The 25,119-nt window shown below is 36.0% G+C and overlaps 1 protein-coding gene across 1 annotated transcript in view; it reads right to left on the bottom strand.

Moving 5' to 3' along the window:
* Window positions 1–3,948: 3,948 nt before the first annotated feature.
* Window positions 3,949–25,119, bottom strand: part of LOC115410978 (myosin-IIIa-like) — a 205,774-nt gene continuing 184,603 nt past the window's right edge. Inside the window, 1 exon segment of the mRNA XM_030122843.1 lies at window positions 3,949–4,394. Coding sequence (XP_029978703.1) covers window positions 4,280–4,394 — 115 coding nt within the window. The 3' untranslated portion in view covers window positions 3,949–4,279.

The following is a 25,119-nucleotide window of genomic DNA, read 5'->3' on the forward strand; positions in this document are numbered from 1 at the left end:
CCTAGAAAAATGGAGGTGTCCTCTTTATAGGTTTTAATGCTATTATTCTACTTGAGATCATATTGGTCTGAATGTGGAACCTGAACTACAATGAGTTTGACATCCTTGATTGTTAATATTGTTGGTGTAATTTTTGCACTTCGCAAATTTATCCAGATTTAACCTAGCCAGATTGGAACTTTTGGCGGGCCGGTTTTGGCCCCCAGGCTGCATGTTTGACACCCTGCTTTAACCTTTAATTGATTATCACCATTTATTCTAATAATGTGCTCTGTATTTCTCTGTTTTCAGTGAAAATCACCTATTTTCTTATATTTAATTCAATGTGTTGGTGAATGTGTTGTAATATGGATGAGTGACTAAATGTACATGTTTCAAAATTGCTGATAAATTTGGGACAGTGTTGTTTTCAGTAAGCATGGAAAGGTTTGAAGGGGCAGGATCAGAAGTAGGATTAAGTTTATACTTCTACCTACTCCTTTTCACTCATGTAACTTTTGAGGCTTTAGACGTTGCAGTTTTAAGTTACCATTTTGCTTTGTTCTTATTCTCTTGATTATTATTTATTTACATTTCTGTTATTAAATTGTCATTTACATGACCGAAATAAAGGTATCAATCAATCAATCATGTAGACGTTCATTAAAGCTCAGATTAAAGTTGAGGGTTATTATATCAAAAACAGAGAAAACTGAACAAAAGGTGACTTTTCAGGAAAATCTATCATTAACTGAACATAAACAAAGTGTGTCCATCCACTGTCATTTATTAAACTCCATGAGTTTTACTGGTGAATCAGTGTTGTAGAAGATGACAGTGTTTTCACGTTCACGAGCCTAAAATCGGTCATATCTGGTGACCATGAAAAGATGACAAACTGCATTTTACACCAATTATTTACATGTATTAATAGGATTAGTGGATCAACAGTTATTAAACATTCTATATCAGTAGATGATTTTGGTCACCAGTGGATGTTTGGGTCATTATGTTAATTCATTTTAAATAAATAAAAAAAAAAAATCAAAAAACAGGAATGTGCCTGAAAACCAAATTATTCCAACTTTATGGGCAACAGTATTTATTGTGTTTATGTAGGATTCACATTTAGGACATATTATAAAAATCTGTATCATGGGATGATGGGATCTACAATATTTTTAACAGATTAAAACAACAGCTATATGTTACAGATGATAAGAGCCCATTAAACCAAACACTGAAGATTTTGGGTTGTTTTGTATATCTGGTATTGTTACATCTATCATTAACACTGATGTGTGTTTTTTAAAGATAAAATTCCTGATTATTTTATGTTTTAGTGGGAGGGAGGCAAATACACAGGCTAAACACTGAGGGCATCAAACCCCTGAATCTGAATCATTTTGCATCGGTTTGTGCCCTTTCTTTAATCAGTTTAAGGTGGAATGTCTTTGTCTGAAAATTCACTTGAAGTTTATTTCCCATGCGAGACATTCACATAAATATTGAGGCGGTCAAATTCCCAGCATCCCCTTTGAACAGGGGTTTCAAACTCATTTTCTTTCAGGGGGCCCCACATTCAGCCCAATTTGATCTCAAGTGGGCTAAACCAGTATAACAATAACATAATAACCTATAAATAATGACAGCTCTGAATTTTTCTGTTTGTTTTAATGGAAATAATAACAATAAATGATGAAAATATTTATAAAGTATTCAAAGAAAAAAAGATGTGAATACCCAGAAAAAACTGAAATTTCGTAAGAAAAAAAAGCAAAATTTAAACATTATGCCTCAACTTACCATTTATACATGAGCATTAGGGATCTGATCCACAAAGGCACAGAACATTTAATAACAGGTGGACTATTGGTCAATTGCACTTAATTTCCCTTAGATATTGGTAGAGGATAGTTTGTTAATGTAAATATTTTCATGATTCAATGTTATTTTTGTCATTTTAAACCAAGAAGAACATTTGGAGTCATTATTTCTAGGTTATTATGCTATTATTTTACGTGAGATCCCATTGGTCTGTATGTGGAACCTGAACTGAAATGACTTTAACATCCTTGACTCTTAATATCTTTCATCCTGCTGGCCAGATTGGAACATTTGGCGGGCTGGTTTTGGCTCACAAGCCGCATGTTTGACACCACTGCCCTTGAATCTACACCTATGTCCAAGGCACAGGTGACTGGTAAAGAACGCTTCGGCTCAGCTTGGTTTTTGGAAAGAAAGCTGGACTTACCGGGTATTGTGGTGGAAAGGAGGGAGACATCTTGGACGATCCAGAATCAGTTCATCCTAACCAACGGGAGATGAAGCTGCAAAACGATCATCCTCATTAAGATGCAGACGATCCTCCACCCCTTACAACACCTTAGTCTCCTGACTGATAGAGGGATGATTACTAGTTTCATTTTATTCTTATTTGGGCTTTCATTTATTTATTGATCTGATGGAAGATTCATTTCCCTCCTGGGGATAAATAAAGCAGATCTGTGTCTGTATCTGTGGAGGCACGAGATATAGTCGAATTCAACAAGATTCACTGCGGGCTGTTGTCTTTATTGTCTCTGTGAATCAGAGAAAAAAGACCTTCAGGCCAACAGGACTAGCCATTGATATAATTTATGAATGTAATGAACTAACAATGACAAAAATACTTCTTTGGCAAAGTTCGGATCAACTATAGTTAGGCCTCACAAGTCTGTAGTTAGCCATATCAACTGAAAAAAAATCAATGAGAACTACAGCTCCACATCACATCTGAGCTTCGTCTAAATCACAGGTGTCAAACATAAGGCCCGGGGGCCAAATCCGGCCCGCCAAGGGTCCAATCCAGCCCGCGGGATGAATTTGTGAAAAACTGCAAAAGTTACATTGAAGATATTAACAATCAATGGTGTCAAAATCCTTTTAATTCAGGTTCCATATACAGTCCAATTAGATTTCAAATGGGTCAGAGCAGTAAAATATTATCATAATAACCTATAAATAATGAAAACCCCAAATTTTCTCTATTTTTTTGGTGTAAAAAAAGTAAAATTACATGAAAATATTTACATTACCAAACTATACTTTTACAAAAAATGTGAATAACCTGAACAAAGATGAACAAACGGAAATGTCTTAAGAAAAGTAAATGCAATTTTACCAATATTCTGCCCGTGACTAAATGTTTTATGCGATTGTAATGCACATGTGTAAATGATAAACTGATAAACCGAGGTAGAATATTGTTAAAATTGCACTTGTTTTTCTTAAGACAATTCAAGTTGTTCATGTTATTCAGATTTTTAAAGAAACTTTGTAGATGTAAACCTGATCATAATAGAATCTGACTTATTTTACTCTTATTCTTTTACTGGTCCGTCCCACTTGAGATCAAATTGAATATGGCCCCCGAACTAAAATGAGTTGGACACCCCTGGTCTAAATGATGATTTTTGTAGATTTAAGCAAAACTGAAAAGAAAAGCAAGAAAAGTGAATAAATATAGCTTTGAGTGTTTTCTATTTGTTGATCTTTTCCTCGTCTTGTGCAGAATGAGGCTGATCCTGGCCTATGTGTGTGTATGTTTGTTGCATTTTACCACAGTACCTTTGTGTTTTTTTGCATTTTGTTCGGATTCCTTTGGTTGCATGTCCTGGTATGTGCAGTCAGCATGTTAGTGGGAATTCACTAACAATCCCTGTGGGGGGTTTCTCTGTTAAAATGTCAAATAAAGGTCAGACGGTTTAATCTTAAGGAAAGGCTCATGCGAACATGAAGAGGAACTCACCGGGGCCTGTTTGGTATCAACACAACACAGCAGCTTCAGTCATGGCTTTGAAAAACAGGAATTCTGTGATTTTTGGGGTTGAAATAACAAACTGGAGAATACAGTGAAAAATAAAAGCACAGATAAAGCCTGGGGGAGATTTAGTGTGAATAAATTCTTCTAAAGGATGCTACAGAATCTGAATATAAGAACATATTTTGCTTTATTTACACTACTTTTTCTGTTAAATGCATATAGACAAACTCACACATAGTATCTGACAAAACAAAAAAAAATGCAAATGGCAAAGTTTTTGAAAGGACACTGAAATATCAGAAAAGAAAAACACAGTATACCAAGGACTACATTACAAATGACAGAAATAAACAGTAATTTACAGCAAGTTCCAAGGTACAGTTTGATATTTACATTTACATTCAGGCTCAAATGGATGCAGTCCTTGTGTGCAAATACCATCTAATGATGTAATACACAACCGCATTTAGATTTAGACGTTTACATCTCTCATGTTCAGTACTGTTTGATGAGCCTTCGTCTCTGGGAGGTCTTCCTCAGTAGGTGTCTGTAGTCGTAAGGATTTTCGTCAGTGCGACTCTCCGTAGAGGGCATTCTGGGAACCGAGCGCCTGTCAACACGACACAGGACGAAGCAGAAAAGTGAAATTCAGTGTGAAAAGGCAGAGGGCACATTTAAGAAAAAAAAAAAAGAAGATGAAGAAGAGATGTGTCGAAAGAACTAAAAACAACATAGAAAGAAGATGAAATGATTCATGCTCAAGAGGAGGTTTTCATCTTCAGTGGTCATTTATCATGTGCCTGGGCTGTCAACAAGAAAAGCCAGGCAGACGAGGAACACTGATAAAATTCACATATGTATTCCTTCGTATTTGTTCTTTAAGAGGTTGGATTGAATGGACTGGTATTGGGAGTTCATCATCTATCATTTTCTCAGTTTTTGCATTGTTGTTTTTTAAGATACATGTTTATTCAATATATGTTAAAGTATAGTTTAGTATAGTATCACACTGTGAAAATACTCCATTCTGAGGCAAATTTTGGATTTAAAACTTAATTAAAAGTGTGGAAGAATAATCAAAAAGATAGAATAAACGCATGAAATGTATTCATCCTCTTTTACTATTCGGCTAAAATTTACTTAGGGGGTCCAATGAGTGGCCATTTTTGTCAAAAAAAAGGTTGTAAGAAATGCATAGAACTGAGTTGAAATAATGCTAATCCATTTGTGCACAGACTACTGATATTATTTGACAGTGGAAGCTATATTTTCAGAAATATTGGATTTTGAATAGCACGTGTATGTGAAAACTTTTGCTGGTGGACGGACGTGACATTACCCATGATGCTCTGGTCAGTACCAGTACTTTATTAGTAATAAACTTATATACTTACTATTGCTAATTCTCCTCTTATTCCTAAATGTTAGTATTGTGGCTCTAAAACAATAACAGCTGACACAAAAACACAAAATGAACAGTGGACGGATGTGACATGGTTGTTACAGATCCCATCATACTGATGCTCGGCAGCCATGTCAGCGTTTCCACAAATGATCCCTGTGCAAAACTAGGATCATTATTATTTATTGTATCGTTTATCATCATACTAAAGAGTAAATAACAATATAGAATTGTTATTTCTTTATAAAAATGCTTATTATTAGAAAACTGTTGATTTAAAAAGTGACATGTGACATTCTTAATGTATGTATTGGCGTAACATAAGCAGGATGGATCAGCACCATACTCCATACTGCAACCTGTAAAAATAAAACATGTGATATGTATTATATCATTTGTAAGAAAAACTGGGGAATCTAAAAGAATAGAATATTTGTTTTCACGTAAATTCAGTTCAAATATAACTTGGCCACTTGTGCCATGAAAATATAGCATTAATTGTGATGAAATTGGACATTTTTGAGCTGAAAACATAGTTCATATGAGCATCAACATGTTGAACAGAACTGAAATCCTGTAAATTTGCATAACTTGCATTTATCAACACAAAGTTCCTTTGGGGATTCACTTAGATTGATTTCTTATGCACAAAGACATAAATAAGACCTCTAAGCACATTTTAGCTGTTTATGGTGTTTTTTTATTCATTGTACTGGTTTAAGTGTTTAATTTATATGTTGAGCTCATTTAACCTACATTATATACTGTTGGTAGTTATTTCCATCAATGGATCATATTCTATTAGATCATCATATATTTGTAGTATCACTGTCCCCTGAGAACCACACATCTCTAAAAAGACTAAGAAAAACAGGCCAGTTTTCAGCTATTGTGATAAAGGAAGTTTTAAAAGGTTTATTTAGCTCTTAAGTTAAAGGAACACTTCAGTCTGAGATGTGGTTTTGTCTGGACAGGAAGGCTACATGAATTAATGTACTCTGAAAAGTGAATAAAACTGTCAAAGGAAAGCAGTGAAGTAAAAAGTGCAATATTTGTATCACAGATGTAGTGGAGTAGAAGAATAAAATACACAATGGAAGTACTTGACTACAAATACCTCAAATTTGTACAATAAATAAGAAAAAGTACCTCTCCACCACTGATCAAACCCTCATATAGCACATTACATCCTTTATGGACTTGAAGTTCAACGTAACTTTAAAAACTGGACCAATGTCCCTGTATCTAATGTTGTATTATAAATCAATACCAAGTTGAATTTGTGAGGTTGTCAGATTCTGCTGCTATGTTACAGTCCTGTGGTCTTGATACAGGAGATCAATAGAAGTGGGTGGTACTTTCACTGGAGGAGAACTCAGCTAATTAAATGAAAGTCCATATATGACTTCCTATCAGTGCTCAGTAGTAACTATATTGATATCTGTAACCATTTCCATGTTATAAGTCATGAAACTATGGACCATTATAAGTAAAGGCAAATTTGTAATACTTCAAAACTTCATCAAAAATTCAAAGTTTGTACGAAGTGAACAGTCTTTATAGACATTATACCAAGGAAGCTACATATAAAATTTGAAATTAATCCAACTAGCAGTTTTGGAGAAGAAGATTGCTGAAATGTAGACATTTGTGAACTTGAATTTGAACCTTCAAGGTCATTTACGGTCAAAGTTCATGAACCCAAATGAAAGTCCATATATGACTTCCTGTTAGTGCTCATTGGTAACTATATTGAAATCTAGCCTTTTCCATGTTACAAACCATTAAAATATGGCCCTTCATAAGTAAAGGCAAATTTTTAATATTTCAAAAAATTTGGTCAAAAATTAAAAAAGCAAAATTTCTCAAAAGTGTGACAAAACTTTGTAGACCATGTACCAAGGAAGCAACATATAAAATTTTAAATGAATCCAATCAATAGTTCCCTCAGATAAGATGTTTGAAGGAATTACTGACAAAGATGAAGATGACGACGATGAAGATGACACAGCGCTCTCACAATACGTCACTGCCAACTGACCGATGAGCTAAAAGGTATTACTGCACACGTCCTGTAGTCTTTTTGTAGTTTTCTCCTTAGTTGTAATATTTTATGCTGTGTCCAAAAGGGAAGGATGATGTGAAAGTCTTAAAGTTGTAATACCACTGACAGCCACCAGTCCTGCTCCAAAAAGCCCTAGGTCCTATAGAGGTACATAGAACTCCTCCCTAAAAATACAAAGTCCATCTTTTTTGGGTTTGTTTTAGGAGCCATCCTGGTCTCACTGGTTTTACTCTTATAATAACTGATCTGGTTCATCTTTAAATGATTTTTCTGAATCACATTTCAGGTCAAGGAGAAGCTTTAATGCACGGTGTCAACATGCGGCCCGGGGTCCAAATCTGGCCCGCCAAAGGTTCCTTTCTGGCCCGCGGGATGAAAGTGCAAAAAATTAACCTGGACGTCAAGGGTTGTCAAAATCCTTCTGGTTCAGGTTCCACATACAGACCAATGTGATTTCCAGTAAAAATAACAACACAGTAACCCATAAATAATGACAACTACAAATTGTTCTTTGAGAAAAATTCTGTGGAAAAAATGTAGTGAAAAAAATAACATTACACTGTGAAAATATTTACATTTACAAAACTATTCTTTACATAAAACGCAAATAAATACATAAATAAAAAACAAGATGAACAGCCCAAAATGTTGCAATTCGAACAATATTCTGCCTTGTTGCTAAAATGTTTTGTGCATTTATGAATCCACTGTGATCTGTAGTTGTGTTAATAATAAGAGATGTATATTGTAGAAATTTTCAATTTTAGTTCCAAACTCCAAAATTTTAACAATTCATATGCTGTTACCAATGTTTATGTAACATTGTGTGTAATGTACATGTAATAATAATAAGTTGAGGATAATATTGTTAAAATTGCACTAATTTTTCAAATGAAATTTCTGTTTTTTCAGGTTATTCATATCTTTTTTGTAAAATGTAAATATTTTCGATATTATTGGGCTTTTTTTGTACTAAAACAAAAAGAAAAACTTGGATTTGTCATTATTATAGGTTATTAAGTCATTATTGACTGGTCTGGCCCGCTTGAGATCAAATTGGGCTAAATATGGCCCCTGAACCAAATGAGTTTGACACCCCTGCTTTAATGTCTGCCATGTCAGGCTATGATTGACAGGTCTGATTGACATCTTACTCACCTGCCAGAGGTCTACTGTGGCTGTAAGTACTCAGTTACACTAACAAGACACAAAATTGCTTTCTTACACAGTACTTGATGAACCATTTTACTGAATCACCAAGCTAGCGTTTAGCATTAGCTCACTCATGACCCCTTGGTGTTGGCTCTGACCTCTTGCACTATCGTAGTTCTGCCGCTTTGTCTAAATATGGTCACTTCAGGCTTTACAAACTCATCATAGGAGGGGTCAATCACAAACTAAAAAATGCAGCTCATAAACCTACAGGTGACACTTTCAGTTCCTTAATTAAATACAGTCGATGGTTGTGTCCTTTATAACATAAACATTACAACATGTCTGTTATAGTAATTCCAGTGATATCAGTTTTAGTGAGAAACTGTATGTGCCAAACTTTGTCCACAACTACATGTTACTGAATAAAGTTATTATTATAGAGGATAGAAGAGCTCCTTTGTTTGCCCAGAACTCAAACATCATTTTCACCAAACTGAGGCAAATCAGTAAAGAATTACTGCATTACTTTGACATCTCATGAAGAAGAGTAGATGCTCTTATTTTTATATTAGAGGCTCATCAATATAACCCAGCTGTTTGTGAGGACAAATCTATGACCTGTCAGTCACAAAGCCATTAGATCTGGATGAACTCTATTATGACAGACCTGTTGTCTTTGGTGGTCTGGGAGGTTCTGGTTCGGTAACAGCTCTTTCTCTTGGCGGTCTGCTCCCAGGGCCTGGTGTCTGTCTCTGGTCCGTGGAAGGTCTCCTCTCGCTCGTGGAAGGTCTCCTCTCACTCATGGAAGGTCTCCTCTCACTCATGGAAGGTCTCCTCTCACTCATGGAAGGTCTTCTTTCAGTCGTGGAAGGTCTCCTCTCGGATGTGGACGGTCTCCTCTCAGTGGTGGACTGATCCCTCTCGGGGGTGCTGCCACGGGAGACAGAGGGGGAGGACTGGCCAGTGGACAGGCCCCGGTAGTACTGGTCGTCCACATCCAGCAGCTTCCCAGAACTGAGGCACACAAAGGACGGACAGACGGATGTTAGTGGACAGGACCTGAGGTCAGTCACACAAATACTTATCCTTTCTTACTACTTAAATTTTAATGCATTTTCCCACTATTTACCCATTGTCAATAAAATACTATAAAGCAGCAGGTATTCATTATTTTTGGAGTCGAGTAGGTATTGACAATTTTCTTCTATTTGATTCGATTAAACAATGATTTGAATCCGCAAAAAAAATAGTAAAAATGTGAAAAAGACAAACAACTTGTCCTTTATTCCAGAACCAGTTGAAACAACAACCACACAAAGTATGACAGTAATGGGATATATTAAAAAATACCTATATAGAAATAACAACAATAACAACAGTATGAAAGTATAAACTATACCTATATATAAACAACAAACAAGTCAAATGACATCTACAAACAATATGTCCACTGCCGTCTTCAACACACTTGGATCCAATTTACTAACAACTTAAGACGGAACTAATGTACCATTTAAAAATCTAAAACCAAATACTGTTAATGTTTGTGTTAAAGGGGTCATATTTTGCTAAACCCACTTTTATTAGTATTTGGTTCATTTATTTGTGTATTTGGAACCTAATAGTTCATGAAGTTTGAATTTGAACCCTCCAGGTGCTGCAAAGCTATCTTTATATTCATTTTGGCAAAAATTGAGTGGATTTCTACAACCTGTTTTAATTCCTGCTTCATTTGTTACGTCTATAACTAGTTACATCATGACATTTGCACATATAAGGTCAAGACATCAGACGAACATTTAACTGAGTACGACATAATTGTCAGCAGCAGCAGTTGTAGTCCATACTGAAAATATGTCCAAACTTTGAACTGATTACCTAAAATGTTCAATTGTTGGTTGTATTAACAAACATAAGTGGCTGAATGGGACAGAAAGCACAGTCAACAACCTGGAGGGGGTGGGGCCTGAAGCAGCTCATGTGCATTTAAAGGGCCAGCGCTCAAAATGACCTTTCTGGTGTCATTACTCAGAAATAAGGTTAAAGATGGACCTGTGGAGTTGAATTAATGAAGAATTCAGACCCAAACATAGCATTTACAGTTTATGTAGACCACAGGGAAATTTTTAAAATGCATCATTCCATTAAAAAAAGCAAAATATCACTCCTTTAAAGCTTAAAAGTTTAAAGAAGTAACTGATTCCAATGATGAAAAGTGAACATATAGACATTTTCTGTCTTTGTGTCTTCTGTCTTGACTAAGGTTCTTATAATTAATGAACGAAAGGGTTAAATGCCTGCGACAAAGGTATCTCTGAAATAAGTGGTATTTCTGTGAATATAAATTAAGAAAAACAACCGCTCCATTAAAGAATCCCAAGTTTAAACACGAGAACATAGAGTCTGTCGCTGTGTATTTGAATCAATATCCTGGTATTCTATTTTTTGGACACAGGAGAGAAGAGGGAGAGGATAATTATCAAGCCCTCAGTCTGCAATTATCTGCCCACCAGACTGTATAAATTGTCCATCAGTTCCATAAAGCCTCCCTCTCATCTCGATGCTGCTGTTATGTAGCTGAACCCACGCTTTGACCTCCATATGAACAGCAGCGAGGGGAAAAAAAAAAGAGAAATTCCATGTGGATCGATACCTTTTCACACATTATTACAATATGGTGATAACAGCTACTGGAAATCAGTGATGTTCATTAATTATCTGTTCTGTAGGACGCCGATGTGACCGGAACTACTGTGGCAGAAGATAACCTCTGATGTAACACACTGTGAGATGTGGCTTATATATATTTTTAATTCTATTTTTTGCTGTTTCAGCTTCTGTCCAGCCTCTGGTTGAACCACAGGGGTACCAGGTTGCACTCTGCTGGTTGGCTGAAGGCTGGATCAGAGTTCCTCCCTAGTTCACTGTAAATGCTAACTATGCTGCTCTGCTGGGGTTTATTTCCAACAAAATGCCAGTGAAACAAAGACAGAATGACCTTCCACAAGTCTAAATTAAATCAAATTTGTTTTTTAAATGTCTTTTTATACAGTTCTGTGCAAAAGTCTTCAGTTTTGTTGTTTTTGGAGCGTTGTCCTGTGTATGTCTCTTTATTTATGACAAGAAAAATGCAGGAAATATGTGCAGTGTTCTGCAGGTGAGGTCAGTGTGACCTCCTTTTAGATTCAGTAAATCTTCATCTCTTTTAGGTTGACTGTCGATGTTGTTTTCTTAAATAATCTTGCATTATATTACACACCTTCAGAATGTCCCAGAGGCTTTAACCCAGTGACCCAGTGCTTCTTATGTGGCAGTTCCATAATAGTTTTTTCTCTATATTTAACTTTTCTTATGTGATTTATCACCTATTATCATAACATTATTCTCTAAATAATACATATATAGAGTATATAGAGTCTGGTTTTTGACCAACTCTATATATAAAGTGTCATGAGATAACTTTTTTGTGATCTGGCATTATATAAATAAAATATGATTGATTGAGTGATTTAACTGGTTTTCCCCTGTAAGTCGCTTTGGAAAAAAGCGTCTGCCAAATGCATAAACATATATATATATATATATATATATATATATATATATATATATATATAAATTTGGTATTTTCATATACTTAATTTACTGATCATGTAGATGTTCAGAAAAACTCAGATGAAAGTTAATGGTTATTATATCAAAAACAGGGAAAACTCAAGAAAAAGTGACTTTTTCAGTGAAGATACCATTAACTGAAGTGTCTCTGTCTACTGTCATTGATCCAACTCCATGGGTTTTACAGGTAAATAAATGTTGTAGAAGATGACAGTGTTTCCATGTTCACTATGGAGCCTCTGAACATTCAAATGGCTCATATCTGATGACCATGAAAAGATAACAAACTGCATTTTACACCAACTATTTACATGTATTGATAGGATTAATGGATCAGAAGTTTTTAAAGAGTTTAGATCAGTAACCCTTTAACCCTGATGTGTCTGTGGTGAGCATTCTGTGTGTATGATATATTTTAAATATTCATAAAAATTCAATCGTTTGCTCAACAGGAAACATTTCAAAACACATTGATAGAACAGACCTTGTTCTTTTCATAGACATCTGAGCATACTCAGTGCACCCCCCACTGTCTGTGTGATGGGAGGCAAAACACAGAGCAGTGAATGAGACCGACTCGCATTAAAATACAGGATTTGGGTTTTTATTCCCCCAGTTTTCCTTTTTGTTTTGACTGTTGTTTGCAGAATTATTGTGAGTTTCTTTCTTTCTTCGTTCTTCTTTCAGTCGTTTTTCGTTCTTTTCTTCTTTCTTTTTCTTTCCTTCTTTCCTTTCTTTCTTCGTTTCTTCTTGTCTTTCTTTCTTCTTTCTTTCTTCTGTCTCCTTTCTTTCTTTTCTTCTCTTTCCCTTGCTTCTTTACAGGTGGTTTTACTGAGTTTTTGATTGTGTGAAACTGCTTTTTGGGTTCAACCAGGTGCCAAAAAGCAGCTGGACTGATTTAGAAAAAGAGCCCCTGAAATGGCCATCGTAATGTCTTCAACAAAACTCATAATAAAGAACAGTAGATATTAAGGGAACCTCATATCTTTACAAAGGTTTCCCCTTGCAAAGCAAATTGTTTAGCACCAAAGACAGCCAGACCTATACCTTACCATTCTGCTCTTATGATGCTGGACCAGACAAGTAGAAAAAAAAAAAAAAAGAGCCCCAAAACTAAACTTACTGGGCCAAAATTCATGCAATATAATACTAATAATAATAATAATAATAATAATAATAATAATAATAATAATAATACATTGGATTTATATAAATCTTTATATTTATGTAAATCTTCAATTCCTCTCATTGTCTTTTTCTGTTATTCCACCCTGTTTTGACCTAAAACACGAGTAAAGCAAAAGGAACACAAGCACATACTCACAGCAGCTTTTATGACACTGAAACAGACAACAATTCACAGCAGAATGTTTCACTGAAATAATGTCTCAGGGGTTAAAGGGTTAAAACCAGAACGCTCAACCTATAAAACGGTTAAAATGGATACTAAAACACTTTGATGCACTGTAAAAAGTTGAATTCTTTATTCTTTACATATTCCTGCTGTTCTCTCATTGTTTCGTTGTATCCTTTCGTCTGTCTTTGCATGGGTCTCCACCTTTGCTTAAGTTTTCGCTCCTCTCTCAACTCCTACGTTCTCCCATCCTCCTGTCAGCTTCAGCCTCAGATGCTATCTTTCCTGCTGACCTTCTCATCCTTAATGATGCATGTAAACAGCTCCTGTCCATCGCTGGCTTTATTTATCTGCTAACAAATTATTACCCTTGATGTTTAGTGCTGTGTTGCACTGTGTATGTGTGTGTCGGGGTGAATGTGTGTCTCCTCAGACTGCTGTGATAAAGTACCCTGGCCCTTCTTGTTCAGCCTGCCCTATCGGTCTATCTTTCAGCCTGTGCTGCTCCTATCGTCCCTCATGCTGGGTGGTAACGCTCGCTTTGTGACCTGTACATACATATGGATGAACACACCCACTAACACTCTAATTTTTTTATTTCACCCTTACATAAAACTTTATTCAGTGGCTGGAGGTAAGGTAAAGTAAAAGATGAGGCTGGTTAGTTTCACTGAAGGTGTGTGTAATGGTGCAGATCGTTAGGTTTAGACTTGGACTCAGTCCTTATGTTGGTACAGTTTAGAGCAGGGGTGTCAAACATAAGACCTGTGGGCCAAAACTGGGCCGCCAAAGGTTCTGATCTGGCCGGCAGGACGAATTACACTGGAGATCAAACTTATTTTAGTTCTAAACTCAAAAATTTTGACAATATTATGTCTGTTACTACATTTTTGTGGTTACTTTGTAGATCCACTGTTATCTGTAAATTGTAAAAATAATAAACTACAATCTACGACCTGAACTTCAATTAACATCTTCTATCATTATTTAAAAAGCATCTGAAAAGGACTCTAATTTATGAAAAAATATAAGGCTGTATATCATTGATTTGTATTTGATGATTTCTAATTTGATTTGTATTTTTGTTGTTTTACTTTAGATTATTATTCAGGTATTGTATTTAAATTTTTTTTTTTCTTTCTTTTTTCTGTTCTTCTTCCTGTGTATTGTTTATTTCCGGGGCAGAATTCATATAAACCTTTTTTGGCTTCTATCCTCTCCTGCACAATGATGTTACTTGTTTGAATGTTTTTTTTCTTTTTTTTTTTTGCTGTTTATGATGCGCAAATCTATCTATATCTATCTATATATATCTATCTATATATCTATCTATCTATCTATCTATCTATCTATCTATCTATCTATCTATCTATCTATCTATCTATCTATCTATCTATCTATCTATCTAAAAATAAAATAAGCTGAAGAACTGAAGAATAACATTGTTAAAATTGCACTTATTTTTCTTAAGAAATGCCAGGTTTTTCAGGTTATTTACATGTTTTTATGAGAGGATAATTTGTAAATAAACAATGTCATAATCTAATGTTACTATTTGCACTAAAACAAAGAGGAAAAATTATGAGTTCTCATTATATGATTATGCTGTTATTTTACTGGTCCGGCCTGTTTGAGATCAAATTGGGTTGCACATATATGGCCCCTGAACTAAAATGAGTTTGACATTCCTGGTTTAGAGTCATTACTCTGAAGCACGAAGCAGGCAGCAGCCTTAAAACAGTGGAAATAGATAGTAAAATTATGCTGAAACATGAACTTACCCCCTTTCCTGGGCTTGCGTTGTCATCCTGGACCGATCGCTGAGAGGAGAAAACAGCACAGATTACTTCATGTGATCTCTCATGAGTCTACAAGTTTTGACCACATTGTTTAAGGAACAACTGTTTGGTATCCTGCGTTTACAGATTCAGAGATGAACTACGATTGGAGATAACTGCATCTGTTATCTGAGACCAGAGGTGGGACCGAGTCACACAAGCAGCAAGCAAGTTTCGAGTCTTTATCTTCAAGTTTCAAGTTTCTGTGGTGAAAATCTAATACATCAAATTGATTTCAGTGAGAAAAGTCAAGTCACTGCTCAGGTCAAGCAAGTGTCCAGCAAAATTATGAACATCTGCTGAGTTGATGACACAACAACATACACCACAAACAAAAAGTTAAGGATATTTGAAATTTTTGGGCTATTTTTTTCAGTTGGGATTCTTGCACAGCGTTTTTTTCTTTTTTTGTGCGAATTGAAACACATTTTATTAATGACCAGACATAGTTTTATTTACAAATGGCAAAAAAGACAAAAAAAAAAGGCAAAAAAAAAAAAAAAAAAAGAAATATCCTTAACTTTTTGTTTTTAGTGTAGGTAGTATATAGTATAAGCTTCAAAGTGAAAACAGAAGTTATTATATCCGTGTGTTTCTTCACACAAATAAAGTGAATAACAGCCAAAAACATTTACATTATTTAACATTAGCAGAATGTTATTAAGAATTTGTATTCAGGCATTTTACTGCACAATGAACACCTTGATTTGTGATACTTTAACACCATTTGGGCGATTATTCTTAGTATATTGACTACATTTAATCAAATAAGCTTGTTACACACACTTTATTTCCCAGTGTGTGTTATTACATGATAACTGATCTAATATGTATTCTTTAAAACGAGCGGCCATGGTTCAGGAGGTAGAGCGGGTCGTATTCAGTTCATGTAGTTCAAATCCCGCTCTGTCCTAGTCATGTGTTGTGTCCTTGGGTAAGACACTTCACCCCTGTTGCCTCCAGGCTGCTACTCACACTGGTGTATGATCGCATATGAATGCTTTAGTTCAGCTGTTGTTGTGGATTGGCAGCCATGCTTCCATCAGTCTTCCCCAGACATATGTAGTTTACCACCACCAGAGTGTTAATGTGTGAGTGAATGAATAATGAAAAGCCCTATAAATCTAATCCATTATCATTATTACATCGAACCACGACAGTATCTTCTGCCATAAGTCAGTTGAACACTAAGTCTGCGTCAAGTCGAGTCTCTCATCAACATGAGTCTCAAATCTCAGGTGCTAAAAAGTGTGACTTAAGTCTGACTTAAGTTGAATCTAGTGCTGTCCAACGACTAAAATTTTCAATCAGATTAATCACAAGGTTGTTTTGGATTAATTTCGATTAATCAAAATTAAATATCATTAATTTTAATCTATATTAATTGCGTTTCATTTTGCATGAGGGAAACAGACTCAAGAAAGAGGGAATATATACGCACTAAATGTTTATTAAACCTCAATAGTTTCAACAAAAAACTTGAAACTATTCCGTCTTGGTTTTTTTGTCCTCATATTTCCATCCAGAGGGCCAACGTGCTGTTTAGCGTCTTCCATCTTTATGGTTGGTTCTGCTGCCTGTCACTACCGGATCAACTGCCCATTTGTTTAGCACGACGGTAACTCTACTTGGACAAACTGACCAAATGCATTGGCAGGGTCATTCTGCACTGCAGATGGGTTAACTGCATTTAATTTTAATCAGATTAATCATGATGATGGACTATCTGGTAATGCATTAATTTAGGCAGCCTGGTTAAATCATATAACTCAGGCCCCCACCTCTGTCTGAGACCGTAATATTTTCCTCAGCTATTGGTAGACTTAAGCTCTATGTTTAAAAGCTGAATCAAGTAAATGTGAAATCACAACGGACAATATTCCAATGTTTCTAAAATACTCTAAGATTAACTACAATCCTCAGGATGAGTCTGAACACATGATAATCTGTTACATAACCAAACATTCTGCATTTTCCAAATTTTTTTGTACAGGAAGTTCATGTAAAATTCCTCTGTTTGTTTTTTTTTCAATGAAAAATATTCTCTTTTTTCTGGCTGTAACAGTTTTCAATACTAGACATAGTTTTTCCATCATCAGAATTAGAGAGCTCCTATTACTTTCATTACATTAGTTTTTTGTAGATAAGTGGAGAGTAAAGACTTTCTGTAACATGTTTCTGGTCAAAACTCTCCAGTCAGTAGTTAAGTGAGGGGATGATCATGCTTTTCCCACATGGACAGGTACATGATTTATTTCTTTTTTGTTTAATCTTTTTTTTTTTTTTTTTCTTAAATAAAAATCTCAAGAAATGTGAGCCTGACCTATAAGTGGCGCTGTAACAGAAATACAACATAAAAACAGACAAGAAGACATGGAACAAGTGCATAAACTTGTGTAATGTCAACTCGTTCCACCTGTTGACTGGGACTATGGTGTCATATCCTCCTGAGACCCAGGAGAGTAAAAGTTTAGGGCTTTTTTTTTGTTACATTAAATAATATTCTTGATCGGGAAACAGCTGAATGCAACAGCCTTTTTTCAGATACATTTATTTATTATTTATTTATGAAATGCCCTTTGCAGTAGAGAGTGGTTTTTTTTGGGGGGGGGGGGGGGGGGTTAAGAAAAAGCTGTGAAACTCTTGTCCCTTACAGAGGACAAAAATGCATTGCTGGGTCTCAAGAGGATATTATGGGTTGTGAACATGGAAACAGTCACTCTGGGACCCGGTTTAACAATATGAACATGGTCTGGCTCCTAAAACATCAAAGATGTTGAGATTTTCTTTGGAAGTGACTAGGACTGACAGGATTAGAAGGAGGACATCGGGGGGGACAGCTCAGGTTGGACGTTCTGGGGGAAAGAGTGAGTCCAGATTGAGATGGAGGGATAGTTAATGCATCGGTAGAAGAATGGTGATGATGATGGAGGTATGAGGCAGGAGGCCGAGGAAGATGAAAGAGGAGATTATGGATGTGGTGAAGGAGGACATACAGGGGACAGGGTCAGATGGAAGCAGACAGTAGTAGCGGATTCGAAAGGACCGATTCTGTGAGGATGATAATGCCCATACGATTAAAAAGTCTCTCTGACTTTTTGTAAAGGGCTTTTCCATGTCTTGATTGTGTTATTGATTGGATGTAGCACTTGTTGCAACCAATCAATTAAACTGAAAAACAACACTGTGAACAGATTCTGCTGTAAAAACCTTCGGCTGTGCTATTGTGTCCTCTTTGTGAACTGTGCCGATAATAATATCGGGAAAACAATGAATATAAAGAAACTGCCTCCAAAACAGAAGTACATCATCAGTACTGGACCAGTGTTGGGGTTTTTGGTGTCGTAACAATCTGAAATCGCTCCACATGAATCAGGTTGTAATATGTGGAGTCCTCTGGGGTGTTGAGGGTCTTGGGCTGCTGCGTCCTGCGGGGGGTCCTCGAAAAGTCTCTTATCAGCTGAAAAGTAACAAAAACAGAGGTATGATGTTGTTGAAATAAGTGGTTTTTGTTCTGAGACTAAGGAGGAGGTGACGCTCTACTGGCTGCACATGAGTGAACACTGAGAGGGAACAGACATCGAACACGGGTTTACACATCATTCATTTGCAATATTCAACTCACCGTAGCAGTTGTAATTAATTTTGTAATTAAGAGTTTGGGTGTTTATTGTTCCATCTAAAAACATCATGTGACAATTGCTGACGGATTTGTTGCATTAGTAACACATCTACAGACAACACTTGCTGTATCATTGCATGGTTGAGTTTGTTGGTGCTGCTCATGTTTCACCTTTTGTCTTTTTTTCCCTGTCTTGGAACTTCTTTCTTTCTTCTTCTTTCTTCTTTCTTTCTTTTCTTTCTTTTTCTTTCTTTCTTTCTTTCTTTCTTTTCCTTTCTTCTTTCCTTCTGCTTTCTCAGAAAAATCTGATTATACAATAAAAGAAGCAACATAATTGGCCATTTTTTGGTTCCAGTCCTTTCCTTCAACTTCAAATTGTCATATGTCATATAGACATATGGAGCCAGATGGAAAAAAACACAAATTCAGAAAGAAAGCAGTGATATTAAAGCATAATTTGACTTGTATTTCACTGTAGACATATGAGCACAACATGTTTTGTCTGGCTGACTTCATTTCATTTGTAAATTAACATCCATCCCTCATATTCAGGCCTAAAACATGTTCCAAAAAAGTTGTAACAGGAGCAATTTAGGGCTAGTAATGAGTTAAAACATAGAAATAACAATATGATTTGGACCAGGTGACTTAAAAAATTATAAACAATGGCAGGATTGTCTGTTTATCACCAAAGTTTAAGAAAATTTATAAAACGTTAACAAGGATTGTTTCACTGAAAATAGGAAGGAATTCAACCTGGAAAAAGAAAGACGTTTCTCTCTGAATGATGATGTACACTGGACCTGGGGTCAAGTCAATATAATGTTAAAGATAAATTAAACATTTAACAACAATTTCAGAACTACTGAAAACTAGAAGCACTCGGAGAGCGCAGACCTCTGCCAAGGCTGATCAGTGGCCCCCCCTGTGGGCCCCCCACCCCCGATCACCACAAAATTTAATCATTTCCTCCTTATCCCATTTCCAACCAAACCCTGAAAATTTCATCAAAATCTGTCCATAACTTTTTGAGTTATGTGTGCACACTAACGGACAGACAAACAAACAGACAAACAAACCCTGGCAAAAACATAACCTCCTTGGCGGAGGTAACAATGAACATTAACTTCATTGCAATGTTGAAAACTTGCAACCAAACATCTTTTCATACATATGTATACTTGATAGTTTCTGTCTGGTTTGTGTGCTATGCACCACTGTTTACACCAGCTGTATCTGTATGTTATGGTTTTGTTCATTTTGACTGAAATAGATCTTGATGTAATTAAGGTGAACAGTGATGCAGAATAACAGAAATCAGTGATTCCTGTAAATTACCCTCAATGACCTAAGCACTGCCAATGACCAACAGCATCTACTGATCTAAAATTTTTAATAACTTCTGAACCACTGATCCTATCAATATAGTTAAATAATTCAGGTAAAATGCAGTTTCTCAGCTTTTCAACATCTTCAGATATGACCCGTTTGGACATCCAGAGGCTCTGTAGTAAACATGGAAACACCGTCATCTTCTACAGCAGTGATTCACTAGTAAAACCCATGGAGTTTGACAAACAACAGTAGAGGCAGATGCTTGTTTTATGTTCAGTTAACTGATGAAAAGTCTTTTTTTTTCTTCAGTTTTCTCTGTTTTCATATAATAACCTTTTAATTGATCTATATATTAAAAATCAGAAAATACCTGATTCTCGCTGAAAAAAACAAAATGCAGAGGAAAATGTTGTAATGAATGGTGATAAAACACTTAGAAATGGTTAAATGTAGAGGAAAATTAATTTAGCGGTCCACCATAAAGTAGTTCTATTTTGGTTTTGAGAAACCAAGGGAAAGGGTTAAAAAGTACAGATACCTGGAACTCTGCATAAGCAAGTAACAAATATTTGAACATTTTACCTCCCACTTATGTTGAGGTGACCTTAACCCATATGATACGCAGAGAGTACTTGTGTGGATTCAAAGGACACCATTAGGCAGCCATCGTCGCTGTAACCAGATGGTTGAGCTGCTGGTTTCATTCCACATGAGCGGCTGGACTACAGGGGGTGTGTGCTGTGTATCATACGACCCTCTGACTTTGTTGTGTTTATTGAGCTGCCCTCCATCTATACTATAGTTTAACCCTAAGGCCTTTCACTGCTTTGAATTTTCCAACAGAGATATTTGAAATAACCTCTGACACAAAAAAACCCCATAACTTTGTGGCTATCTATGTCGACCACTGGCACGTCAGGCGCAAAGCGAGAGGGTGTTGTTACTAATAGGAGTGCAGTTGATGCGTTACATGTAATCTGACAATATCCCTCTTGAGGCGAGTGTGTGTTATTGCAATCACAGATCACAATGACCTTTGCTTACGGCTCATGATTAATACTGTTCATGTAGAGGAAAACACCAAACCAAAACAATCCATCATACAGGTAAAGGTGGTGCGAAGTTTATAATATTATTGAACAACTCCATCTTAAAGGTCATTGTGTATTACTCAAATGAGTACAGCCAGTTTCACTCAGCCTCTTATTAATTTCTGCCATGATTGTTGGAAACGCTCGCTCACAAAACGAGATTAACATTTGATGACCTTTCCCAGTGAAGAGTAATGTGACCGGCATCCGCTCTGCTTTCATTGTGAGTGTCATAAATGATTCTTATGAAGCTTATTATGACAGTGAGATTTATGAGGACAGCTTACAACTATTGATGGAGAAATGACCCAGCTGGAGAGAAGAGACTAGTTTTGTTTTTTTTTTTGTTTATAGGAGTTGTGGTAGCCCTCAGAAATAACACAGATAATTTCATTTCTGTTGTACCCAGGCAATGTGTTATTCTCACAGAAGCCTGTAAAGGGCAAATATGCCCAGACTTAAGGAAGACTATGGGCTAGTAGAAACTAGCAGCATCATGTGGATAACATGGGTGTGTTTGATGTGTGTTAAAATGGTAATGGTTCAGTGTGGGATATTTGTTGATGAGTGGTGGATCCCAAAAGCAAAGGCTGATGTTAGAGCCAGTGTTTGTTTTGTCCACTATGGGCTATAAGGTACCAGGATGTCAACTCCGATCCACACTTGGACATGGTAGGTGATTGTACGCAAAACACTGTAAAACAGAAAACAGAAGAGGAGGAAGTCTGTTCTGAGCTACTGTTCAAACATGGAACTTCAGCTCATTCTGAAAGTAACAACAAAACAAGTGGTTTTCAGTTTCGCTTGACTGTATTTTATACTTCCAATCCTCCAATTCCTCCTAAATCTAGACACTAGTTCTTAAAAGGAGTGATATTCTGCCTTTTTAAAAATAGAATTATGTATTTTCAAAACATTTCCCTGTGGTCTACATAAACTGTAAATGCTATGCTTGGGTCTGAATTCTTCATTAATTCAACTCCACAGGTCCATCTTTAAACCCTATTTCTGAGTAATGACACCAGAAAGGTAATTTTAAGCGCTGGCCCTTTAATGCAAATGAGAAACTTCAGGCCCCGCCCCCTCCAGGTTGTTGGCTGTGCTGCTCTGCCACCGTTCAACCAACAACTGACATCTTTGGTAATCGGCTCGAAAGTTTGGACATATTTTTAGTATGGACTACAAACGCTGCTGCTGACAAACAATTATGTAGCACTCTGAGAAATGTTCATTGAAATTCTTGACCTTATATGTGCAAATGTCGTGACGTAACTAGTTATAGATGTAACAAATTAAGCCAGAATTGAAACAGGTTGCAGAAATCCACTTGATTTTTGCCAAAATGAATATAAAGATAGGTTTGCAGCACCTGGAGGGTTCAAATTCAAACTTTATGAACTATTAGGGTCCAAACACACAAATAAATGTATCAAAGACTAATAAAAGTAGGTTTAGCAAAATATGACCCCTTTAAGCCCAGCTGTATGTCATCTATCAACATTAACCAGGTGTGTCTAATGATCTGCCAAGGAAAGACTTGCAGCTGCATTTACATCAGTTTTAGTTGGTATATGAATAGGATGACAAACAACAGCAACAACACTAGTCAACAATGATTTTGCGAAAAAAAAAAAAAAAAAAAAAGCAAAATCATACCTAAACTGGGTGCAGTGTGTTCTCCAGCATGCCAATGATATTTCTGAGCCTTTTGAGACCCAGCAATGTTTTTTTTTTTTTAATCTATAGTGGAATTTTACAGCTTTGCTTAAAAATTAGAAACACTGTGCATTGTAAAGGACACTCCATAAAAAAGTGAAGAAAAAGGATCTGAAAATAACTGTTGCATTATGCTGTTTCCAATCAAGACAAATATTTCATGTACAAAAGCCAAAACTTTTGCTTTCATGGGTTTCAGGAGGATGTAGCGATTAGCCACCATTTCATCCCAGCATTTTAGTTATTCAGTTATTTTAATTAGTCAGTTTAGTTATAAATTCTATGTGATTAAAATTCAAAATGATTTAATACCTGAAATAAAAATCCATTGGACAAAGATTGGAGAACTCACTGATGACCCTGAACGGACAGGCTCAAAATTAATTTCTTCCACTCATAGCCTGATTTTTCCCTCAGTTTTGGGTGATGTAACTGAATGATTTCATCCAGATATTGAATTTTGGCTTTTGAATAAATAGACAAAATGATGAGCTCTGATACTGTGTATCAGTAACTGTATATTCTTCAGTGCAGTTGATATAGATATTGAGCAATTGAGCACAATTGATCTTCTCAACATTGTGAACACAAATAAAAGGTGTTAGTTTAGACTGAAAATTAGTGTATTTCTTACATATCATGGAAATACTTCATTCAGATTTGGAATCAGCTTGTCTGATTTAGTCAAGATCAGATGTTTTTCCTTCAGTGGCACAATTTTTTTTTCTTATTTGTTTTTGGTTGTTGTTCAACCAGTACACGCTTTATGATCCATCTAATGAAATGATCTCTCTTGAATTTTTAAACATACATACTGTGTCATTTTATATGGTCCTACCTCTTACGAAGCATTAGACTGGATCTGTGCAATAATCCAACAGTGGTTTATAGTCAATAAATACAGTTTTACGTATACTTTAATACCAAAATGATGATCTATTTGGAAAATTGTGCATATTAGTGTGTTAATTTTTCTACTAAATCATTGTCTATTTGTAGAGGATTTTGGGTGCTTGTTGGTATAAACACAATAAAAGAAATAGAGCAAAAGTCAAATAAATGGCAGCCAGATTAGTCTTCTCATCTATTACTATGTAATAATTACATTTTTATGAGACCTAAACCACAATGACGGTGACATTTTCACTACCTGGCATCATTTTTTCCAGAGATGCTGACTTTTCATTATCTGTTTCCCCTATTCTCACCGCCTCCGAAAGCAATTACACCTATCACGAATCAAATTTTATTTTTGATGACACATCTAGAGAGAGCCGCTTCCCGCTTTGGCACTTGACTTGCTGGGTTTCCTGATCTAATCACACCTCATGAGAAAGAAAAGCAGACACAGCCCACTGATAACATCACTGAAAAGACAGCATTAACATCTCTGCCTTTTTTTCCACTCCCAGAAATAAGAGGTTAGAAATAGCAGACGCAAGGACCGAACCTTTAACATTTACAAAGAGAAAACACAGAAGGAAAGACCAGTTAATGGCCAAAACCCTGGACATTTAGACCTCAAAGCCTGATCCTTTGGCAGGAAAGGACTCAGTTGCCTTTGATTTGTTTTGGGTGAATGTACTTGAATTCCATTTATCTCTGTGTCTGCAGGAGATAATCTCAGTGGACAAAAAGTAAAAGAAGTGAAAGATGCATAACCAGGAAACTAAATAACTTTCCAAACTTGCTAAATTATCTGAAAAGAAAAAAAAAGTTGGGCCTCTAAAAACAACTAAAAACACACATTAACCTCAGGTTAATCTATTGACGCATTATGCATGATATTTACTGGTTTATAATCTATTTTTTTTATTATGCAAATCTCACTTATCTTACCTGCTGATATGTGTTGCTGGGAAGCATAACCGTTCATCGGTTTTCCTCTCACGAACATGCCATTGTTCTCTGGGTTTGATTGATGGGCCTGTATGATCTCATTCAACTTGTGCTGCAGGGCTACAAGTCCTGAGAAGTCTGTTCAATCTGTTAGACAGAACAACAGAAACAAAAGTCCATGTTTGGAATAAAAAACTTTAATGTGACCAGTAAGGCTGCCCCCTAATGATGAAGTAAAGGTTAGTGTGATATGAAGTTCTGCAGTTGCTTTGACCTCCAATATGGCTTGAGACATGTATTCATTAG

This window comes from Sphaeramia orbicularis, chromosome 20 (genome assembly GCF_902148855.1).
Source record: "Sphaeramia orbicularis chromosome 20, fSphaOr1.1, whole genome shotgun sequence".
Taxonomy (NCBI): Eukaryota; Metazoa; Chordata; class Actinopteri; order Kurtiformes; family Apogonidae; genus Sphaeramia; species Sphaeramia orbicularis.